This window comes from Solea senegalensis, linkage group LG4 (assembly GCF_019176455.1).
Source record: "Solea senegalensis isolate Sse05_10M linkage group LG4, IFAPA_SoseM_1, whole genome shotgun sequence".
NCBI classification, from domain to species: domain Eukaryota; kingdom Metazoa; phylum Chordata; class Actinopteri; order Pleuronectiformes; family Soleidae; genus Solea; species Solea senegalensis.
The window spans coordinates 4453697-4464046 of NC_058024.1; the positions used below are offsets into that span (position 1 = coordinate 4453697).

Below are 10350 nucleotides of genomic sequence, written 5' to 3' on the forward strand. Positions count from 1 at the left end.
AATGTGGCCCTAATACTCCATTTTACTGGGATCAAACTATAATCAAAATAACAATAATAAACTAAAGTACCTGGTACTTTTATAGCACCTGCTCTGGTGAGGTTCCAAGTGAGCTGAGCTGGTTCAACGATTCATTAGAGTCATGAAGGTGATGTTCGACACACGAGTTAGAGTGTTTATTTGACCGTAACTCAAGGAAACATGAGCTGTCAACTGTTTTTGTATTGTCATTTTTAGCACTGTGGGCATTTTAGTGCCAGTTTGAATCCCCGCCAGGTTGAGGGCTGGGTGACCCCTGAGCAAGGAACCCAATCCCCATAGCTCATTGTTCATTGAACGTTCTTAATTGACCACATCCAGTGTACTCCTAGTGCTGGTTCCAAGCCCTGAAAAATGGCAGGGTTGCATTTCAGCCAAACCAAATATGCGGATCATCCCCGAGAGCTGAAAAAAACAAAAACTGAGTGTTTTAGTTTTGTTTAATATTTTAAGTAGTTTTTTTATTGTTATTATTATTACACACACGCACACACTCATGAATTCCAACTAAACGTTGGTGTGAAATGTGGGCACTTTATTTCAGTTTTTCATGTCACATTTTTATGTAGCAAATGCACTTCAATGGTAATCATTACACTGTCTGCGGAAAATAAAACAGTACGTAATCTGTGACGGTGTCGGTCAAATGACAAATACAAGAAAAAAGCAACAGGACAAGCAACTACCGTCAGTTTGTTCCACTACATCAACCTAAGTCTAACATGTGCGAGGTGGAGACATGAATCAGTGCACAATACAGTGTCTTCACTAGCAAAAACATTCAATAGAGTAGCATTGGATTTCTGCTATGAAAAGCAACTGTTCTTTTTTTGTTTTTTAAATTGAAGCCAGCAAAGAAAATCACATGGTGTTCACAAAGAGTTCCAATGAATGGAGACATTCATTAATGCTGGTTTTAAAGACTCAAATACTATAAACTCTTTAACAGCAGCACTATACGCAGATAGCATCAACTTAACATGATTAAAATACTTTCTTTTCTTTCTTTTTTTTTTGCTGGTTAAAATGTTACAGTTCAACCCTCTTTATTCACAATATCAGGACAGAAAACGTTGTGACCTCAGTAGCAAATATGCTGGACCTGAAGCAGTCTGACATGCGCGATCAGTACTCAATGTATTTGAAAGGCTCAAAGCAAACTGTTTGATCATCATTATTATCATTATTATTATTATTAAAGTCGTGCGTGCATGTGCGTGAAAACAAGCGACGCAGACACAAAAATGGTTCACAGTCATTTCACAATCTTGAGTACTAAAGTGAGTTCTCTTACATATGTGTATGTACAAAGACGGCGTGTGTGTGTGTGTGTGTGTGTCGGTGTTTGTTTCTGTGGCCATTTCTACACGTTTGCCACTCTTTTTTCAAGTGTAAATAAACAACAACATAATGCTATTCAAACAAACCACGAATCCACCAGACGCAAAGCCTCACGTCGCCGAAGAACAAGTTCAAATTTCTCCCAGATTTCCTGCTACAGCACACGTCAGCTGACCAAACTACATCAAAGGCCGCGTAGCACCTCAGGAAATAGAAGTTGTTGTTTTTTTCACCACCCGTAAAAAGCAATGGGACTCTGAGGTTTGCTTGAATGGCACAACCATATTATTTATTTTCTTTATTCTGCAGCAGGTGAGGCCACCTCCTGACCCCCGGGGTTGTTTAAGCCAGCTTCTGAGCAGTCTCCGTCTCCTGCTGGGTGACCTTCTCCTCAGACATGATGGTCATCCATGGTGATACTGAGCGAGTGATGGTCTGCTTGGCCATGTTGTAGTGGTTGATGAGGGTAAAGAGGCGCCCGCGGCCCCCAGGGCCCTGAGGCGGGTAGTTGCCGTACATCCCAGCAGGCATGCAGCGTCCTTGCTGCTCCAATGTGAAATGGAACAAGATTAAAAAATACCAAGAGGTGAAGAATTAGTCTGCACCATGGACACATTAATAGAAGTGCTACTGTTAAGAAGCTGTTAGAACACCTAACTGTGAGGTAACAGTGCCAGCCACTACAACAGTGACGTCAATGGAAAACTGTTATAAAGTAAGAAGATTCTGGGACATCGGTTCTACAGTAATATTCACTTTAAAACCCGGTGCGTGACATTTAGGAGGATTTATTGGCAGAACCCATAACTATGTTTGTGTAAATGTATAAACACAGGACACTTTCAGGGTCTTTGTTTCAGGGATGGTTGCTAATACTTATTACTCATACTTATTATAATCTTTTTGAATCTTGTACCTGCCAAATACGCCATATTACAATTAACTAAAACTAAGAATTAAATAAACAAAAACCTAATGAAAAATCTAAAACTATTATAACCTTGCTGCTGTGCTCATCAAAAAGATACATGTCCAGACTGTTGTCCAGTTCTAACATCAGCTCATTTATGACATACTTGGGATAACAATAAAATGATAATTGTCACTAACGACAATGCCCTTTAACTCTTTACCGTGAAAACGAAGCTGTCGGGGCAAGGCTGCTCGTACTGGTAGACCTTGTAGACCACCAGGAACACCACACACACCAGGAAGGCCAGGGCACAGATCACCAGCAAGGTCACCTGCACATCACACAACATGTTTATCGTCAACTCTAATTAACATGTTCATCACATTTATCAGTAACTTTATGAACAGAAAGTGGCGATAAGACAAGCAGCCTCCCTGGGAATCACTGGTGCAGCTCATTAATACATCGATAATAAGTTTGGAAATAAATGCTAATGAGCGCGAATAAATAACCCCATCGCCTTCATTTATTCACATTGTACGGTTCCCTGACAGTAGCACTTTGCTGTGCTCGTACACAGCTGAGACGTCACACAAATATGACACTCCATGAATTAAAAATATAGAATATAAGGATCTATACATGCCTATGTCCATGTCTCGAGGTGTCCTGTGAACAGTTTATAGGCGTCTCTTTCACTATTGTGGTCAATGGGAAAATTGCTTTTTGGGCCGTATAAGTATTTTTGGTTGCAGTACCACGAGTGGCCACCATGACAAAATCTTCAAGACGGAGGGGGCGGAGCTACATCCAGTTCTTATAATGCTATTTTCATCAGAAGTCAGAAACACAAAGATATCTTAGGTTAGCCATTGTTAGCCCTACCGGTCCATAGTAACGCTGGTATTTTAGCTTATCAACATGTCTATGGTTAAACAGTAAACACCACTCAGGGTATGTAAGGTTGCTCCATGTTTCCCAGTTATAAATCAGAGGTCATGGGGCGTAACCTTCTAAATCCCAAGTTGCAGCTACAAATGGAACGCAACCCTGGATTTTTTGATTATTTCTCATTTATGTTCTACTCTGGCTAACTGGTCTGTCTTTATACATAATGGTATCTTATTTCTATGCATGACACAGTGATAAAAAAAACAATGTTTTCTTTGTTTGACCAGGGACAATGTACAAAAAATCAGTCTTATGTAGAATGGAACAGAAGTACTGCAGTTGGTTTTAGCAAAATAATGTTCTCCCTGTCCTCGTCTCTTAGATAGAGAATAACAATATCAGTGAAGACCTTCTATAATTGTGTGATTCAACATTTTCAATGCAAAAACTGGAAAAATCCAGATATAAACTTCCATTGAATGTCAGAATATTTTGATCATTTCTTAGAGGGAGTGAGACACTGCACATAAAAGTACTTTCTGTAGTGTTCCCCAGCATGTTTGACACAAATTGGATGACTTACAGCGCATGTCAATGTGAATAAAAAGACAGTATTCTCGTGTGTCTTTGTGGATCCTGCCCTTGCACAGCAGAGGTGACACTACAAAACTAATAAAAAGGCACAAAGGGAGCTTATGAAAAAGATGTTCTGCAATGAAAGGGCTGCATGCAGCATTTCAAAGCTCCATTATGAGTGTACAAGCTGTGTTCTCTAAGACAGCAGTGTGCTCCTTTAGATATTTGGGAATTAAAGGGAAGCCTGTCAGTTTCATCTGTTGATTTTACTATTTGTGGTTTCTCTACTCTCGTCTTTTTGCACATACTGTACACACATAAACTGGCATTTTTACTTTGACATGATTACATGTTTTAACCATCAAATCAAATGAAATAAAATTAAATAAAAATCAAATCTATGTTTTTCTAAAGCAAAAAGGGCTACAACAGCAGCAAATTCACATAATTTAAATTACAGATAGACATACAGACAGACAGACAGATAGATAGATAACACCTGATATTGATATAATATCAATATATTGCCCAGTCTAAGACCATGCACACAAATAAAACAGAAAACACTGTGTTTATCAAGCCGGTCAGAGGGGCGTTAAAGGAGGAGGAGGAGGAGGAGAGATGCTGCCATTTCGAGGCCATCGCCCTGGCAACAGCTGAATTAATGAGAGTCTCAGGGTGGGGTTAAGTGAATCATTGAGACGTTGTCTCCCTGTAGCAGGACTGTACATGAGACGTGAAGGTGAAAGGAAGAGTATTAGTGTAGTATATGTGGACAGGAGAGGCAACAGGACAACAACAGGATGTGAGAGATGATGCAGGAGAAGCACTGACACCACACTGCACTGCTGGGTTTTCAATACAGTAAAATAAGCCTCATTTCTGGAAATTTTTTCTTATTTTTTCGCACTAGAAAAATCTAATTCTAAGAAAAAAAATATGTAACATTGTCTTCATAACTCCTACAACTCATTTGTTCTCTAGTGGTGTGTATTAAGTTTGTGTGAAATTCACCATCAGATTGGGGTATGCGCATATATACATTTTAAGTAAACATTTGTTAAAAGATTAGTTTTTTCCTCATTTTAAGGCACATAACAATCTGAAAGTGGCTCGATTTACATGCTGGTTTTAAATAACAGCCAAGCAAAATTTGCTTTCTCCATTTTTATTAAAACAAGAAATTGTAAATCAATTTCTAACAGGGTTGTTTTTGCAGTGCAACTGCAACGTTATCCTTACTTTGAGTCGCTCAGATACGCCTTCAATGATGCTGATGGAGAACTCTGCAATTTTAGGAGACCGTAGCTTCCCTTTCTTGCTCTCGCCATCATAGTCCGCCTTTGTTTTCACTACCACCTGAAACAAACACACATGCATGAGAGAAGATCCAGTTAGCTTGCAATAATAGCTTCATAAAGAGATCAACAATCTCTTTTCAGGAATACATTGATGACCCATTTGCCGTTCTAAAAAGTCCACAGTTGTTGCTGCTGTATTTGTTCTTCCACATTTTTAAATGTATTTATTCTCACACCATTCTGCTTAAATTTTAATAAAAAAAACTATTTGACCTGAGTGGTAATAGCAGGGTCCAAATACCAAAATAATGACCAAAAGAAATGGCTGGCACACATGGGACTATATGAAATTTCCCAGTCATGGTTCAATAATTATGATTCAAGTTATTGTGATCATTGTAAAACTCTGTATAAATAAATATTGTTAGATGTTTTCCTTACATTTAGCCACTGTGTGGCAGTGATTGGGTGTTAGTTTAATATCTATTTTTTTTATAATTTAAAACACATTGGGTTTCTTTGTGATGTAATGTGCTTTATACATACATTTGCAAAAAACTTCATTTGCAGACACTATTTTATTTTCTGAAAGTTTTCTCTGATTCAGAGAAATCACATGAAACTCATGTTACCAAAAAACAACATGAAACTAAGGATTTTGAACATTGTAAGGTGAAAATCTTCAGGGTCCAATGTGTAAAATGTAGGTGGCTTTATCGTCAGCCAAGATTTATTAGCCAAGAACATAATTATCTTAGTGTTTCATTAGCCCAGAATGAGCCTTTTATATTTATATCAGGAGCCAGAAGGCCACCATTTTGGACCACCATATTTGTACAGGTGCCCACAATGGACAAACCAAACATATTTTGAGTGTTGATGCTAACTGAAGGCTACAGTTCTATTTCTATTCATTCATAGATAAGGGGTATAGTTTTTTTACATTTACATAATAAGACAGAAACCTTACTATAGTGACTATCCTGCCCTTGTGTGGCTCCTACACTTACAATATTATAGAGAGAGAATTTAAAGGTGCAATGTGTAAAATGTAGCAGCAAGCTTGGATAAATGGGAGAGTTGTGTTTGGAATTTCAGCAGTTAAAATCTTTCCATTTTTGAAAATAAATCACCAGGACTGTGTCTTGATTCATTTTAATGATTTTTCCCCAATTACAATTATCCTAATAATGGAAAGTCACCTTGATGGCCTTATTGTAAGAGCCTTTTTTTTTTATCATAATGCACATACCGTTTTACACTGTCCCCTCTCTAACCTAAATCAATGTGAGAATATCAAAACAAATCAGAAATCTTACCTTATCTGGTGGAGGAAACTGCAGCTGACTGGCATCTAACGGTGTTATCAGAGGAATGGTGTCAAATCCGTCTTCAGAAACCGCCTTCCCGTTATTCTTCTCGCTGAAATTATTCCCCAGTTTAACCATTTTTCCCCAACACAAGACACCACAACCTGAGAGAGGGAAGAAGAAAAAAAAACAAGCGCTTATTACGTCTAATGAGAGCAATTCCCCATTGTCCTCGCGCTCTTGTGTGAATTCACAAATCCTTCAATGGAATCTGTTTCCAATCCTCTCATCACACGCATGTGAGCAGCACAAAGCCAACACAGACGATGCGAGGCGCTTTGTGGGCCATGACAGAACCTGGTCTCCACAGAAGCGCAGGAGCCTTCGACATAATGACACCGATGCATCACACACACACACACACACACACACACACACAGAAAACAGGATTTACCGCATTACTCACCAGCTCAAACGAGTCTCCTTTATTTGTCCGTAGGTTTTAATGATGTGCTGCCTTTATTGTTCGAGCGCTGCTGCGTGCGTGTCCGTGCGTGTGTTTTTTAGGTGTGACGCAGCCGATTTGCGGAGAACTGGTGCACAATATGGCCAGATGGGTTTCCTCCTCTGAGCTGGAGCTGGATGATGCTGATGCTGATGCTGCTGCTGCTGTTGGATGCACTGCAAGTGATGTAACAGCCCAATCTCAACCCCTCTCTCACTCTCTCTCACACACACACACACACACACACACACACACACACAGTTTTGTTTCCATCACCTCAGAGGACATTGCATTGACTTCAATTTATTTCATGGAGACTTAACCATTAGCCTACTAAGGAAGACAAGTCTCCATAAAGTGACTGTGTAAACAGATTTAAGTCCCCATAACATGAGAAATACCTGGAACACACACACAAATACAGGTATATATTTTTAGCCTATAAATTTGGAAAGCCCTATCCTTAACCGGAACATAACCAATCAATACTGAACTCTGACCTTAACCTGACCACAATTCAACCTTAGCACTAAACAGAAATGAGGTTGAGCCTTATTAGGACCAGGTTTTGGGCTCCATGCATTCCCCTTGCCCCTTACTCTAACATGAACCATCTGAAATAAATGCCTTACACTAACTCTGGAGTCTGCAACCTTCAGCACTGAAAGAGCCATGTGTGTCCCTTCTCCGCCCAAATAGATTTAATATGGAGCGATAAAATTAAGATCATCATGTATAAAGATTTATATACAGTGTACTGTTCCCACTACGTGTTGTATACATCCAGTATGTTAGCGCAGGTAAACAGCCAGCCAAACTCGAAGCGAGCGCCTTAAAAATAGACGTTTAAACTTGTACAGAAAATAAATCTAAAGGCACAACTTTGTGTCTTAGATTTATTTTCTGTAAAATTTAAAAGTTTCTTTTGTGTATACCAACATTGATAGCAGCTAACGGACTTAGCTAATATTCATGCTAATCTAGAGACGTTTTAGGCTAACGATTGATTTTGTTAGTATGCTAATAGCCTTTAGACTAACGATTGACTGCATTAACATATAATAATTAACATACTATAGCGATATAATGTTTGTGTTACCATATTAACATTTCAATTATGTTTACATTTGCCTACAATATTAGCGCCTATTGTTTTCTAACATTAGCACTCATTGCTAGCTCAGTTAGGGCACTCAGTAACAGTTTTTTGACGCATATTTTAGTGGACGAAATATGAAACCACTTTTATTTATCACCTTGATCCACAGGTTGCAGACCCCTGCCCTTACCTTTAACCTAACATTGACCTAAACCTCATTCTAACCATAACCCTAAAAAAGAAGTGTTCACTTAAAAAATTAAAATAGCGTTTGTTTTTTTTCCTCTCATTGGAAAAAGCAAAACAAAACAAAGTAGATTATTTTCCCCATTTCTCTGCACCACAAATGTCACCATTTGTACTACAGTGTTTGATTTTGTACAGGCTAATAATAATAGTAACTGTATTTTACAAATATACCACTATGTTTTTATAATCACATCATCTTTAAAACACAAAAAATGTCAACGGTGTGAGCTATCGTGTAATCCACTGGTTCCCAGAGTCTAGTAGCTCAGTGGTAGAGTGAGTTGCGAAGGTTGTGGGTTTGTGGGTTCAATTCAGTGCCGATGTGTCCTTGGGAAGACACTTAACCCCACCTGTGCTGGCAGTGTGTGAATGGATATGAAAGATGAGTGATAGAAAATGTGCTGCACATAGGTGTGCTGTGTGAGTGAATGCATGAAAGGGTGAATGGCAAAAACTGTAGCGTAAAACAGCTTTGAGTGGTCATTAAGACTAGAAACTATATAGATATATAGACTAGCACTACATAAATACAGACCATTTATTATGTAATAACTTGGTAATGAGAATTGCAATAGACTACCACCAGTGTAATCCATAATAATTAATAACCATAATTAATTAGTTTTGACTTGATACATGGACTCTACTGTGGTACATTCTAGGGATGGGCATTTCTAGCAAAAATTGTGTTCGAACCTTCTATGGTATTATTCAATACGAGATGCATTCAACGGCCCTGGTTAGAGGAGCAGCTTCAAGATGCAATCAACACACCTCAATTGACATTTGTTCTGCAAACACACAAAGTCCACTCACTAAATGCTTGCTGTTGCTGCCACCTTGTGAAAATAGATGCACCACAATTTAGGCAGTGCTTGAATAAGCAATATGTGTTTTAATAAATGCAAGCATTGATTATATATTAGGTGTTTTATTGTTTTAATATATTACAAATAGTTAGAGTAACTGATCGACTTACGATAATAAAGCAAATAACTGAATTCTCGGTTTCACTTCAGAATGGGTTCGGTTTTACCGCACTATCAATTTGTTATTACCAAGCTGTTAGCTGGATTACATTAAAATAAGATGTATCATAATATCTCCACCTTATTACCATATAATTGCCACGTTAATACTGAACTGTTTCTACACAAAACTGATCAAATTTTCCTCGAGACTTTTCTCCACTTCCCTGAGTTTGTGGATGAGTGGTGTAGATTTCACATTTCACACTAATCCTGCTGCGATAGTTCCTTTTGGTAACTCAGCTCTTTATGCTTCATTGTCATGATGACATTAATGCTGCGTCTGTGCGTATCAACCAGTGGCCTGTTGCCAGGCTACGGTGCGAATGAAAGGGGGGCAGGAGAGGATGCATAAATGATCAAGTTGAGCCTGTTCCACTCCTGTTTAATGACAAGACAGCAGCAGCAGCAGCAGAGAGAAGGACAGTGCTCTCATCTCACTCTGAGACAGAAACCACAGCTCTTTCATGGATTGTTGACTTGGTCTGGAGGCTACGACAGCTGCAGAGCCTACGGGTGATGATGCTAACTGAAAAGTTTGTGATGAGTCTTCATGGTACAAAGTCATCAGTGATCACATTTCTCCTCCCTGAGGCCTATAAGAGGTGAAGTCATGGATTTCCTGAAAGTAAATACAGCTTGTTGAGGAAATGACCGAGCACTTGATACGTCAAACCTTTATTCTCCGAGATGTGAAATAATACCTGAGCTGGATCAAATCATGTACTTCATTCATACACGATAAACCAGAACCCTGCTTTCAACTTCAACTTTATAATTAAGGAAATTGAATCTGCAGCAGAAAAAAACAAGAAGACAACAAAGATACTCCTACTACACTGAAGCAGAAACTGAAGCATTTAAAAAAAAACGTAGTTTTTAGTTTACTACAATTGCAAAAGTGGCAAAATAGTTCAAAAGCAGCAAATACGATGGAATAAATAACTAAAATGATTCATGAAATAGGTAAACAATCATCATAAAATCATAAAAGAAAACAAGTTAACGGTTGTACAGGAATGCCCCCTGAACTCTGCTGTCACCATACAAACACTGGTCATTTCTTCTGTCATATTTGTTTCATTTTAAATCAGTTGC

General features: G+C 38.6%; 1 protein-coding gene across 1 annotated transcript; it reads right to left on the bottom strand.

Annotated features, from left to right (window-relative positions):
• Positions 1 to 536: 536 nt before the first annotated feature.
• On the bottom strand, positions 537 to 7059 carry LOC122768046 (neuronal vesicle trafficking-associated protein 1-like). Its single transcript, XM_044023725.1, has 5 exons — positions 6838 to 7059; positions 6381 to 6535; positions 5003 to 5119; positions 2514 to 2624; positions 537 to 1923 (listed from the first exon to the last, which is right to left on the bottom strand). The coding sequence occupies exons 2-5, from the start codon at positions 6507 to 6509 to the stop codon at positions 1723 to 1725; spliced, it is 558 nt and encodes a 185-aa protein (XP_043879660.1). The 5' UTR covers positions 6510 to 6535; positions 6838 to 7059; the 3' UTR covers positions 537 to 1722.
• Positions 7060 to 10350: the final 3291 nt, after the last annotated feature.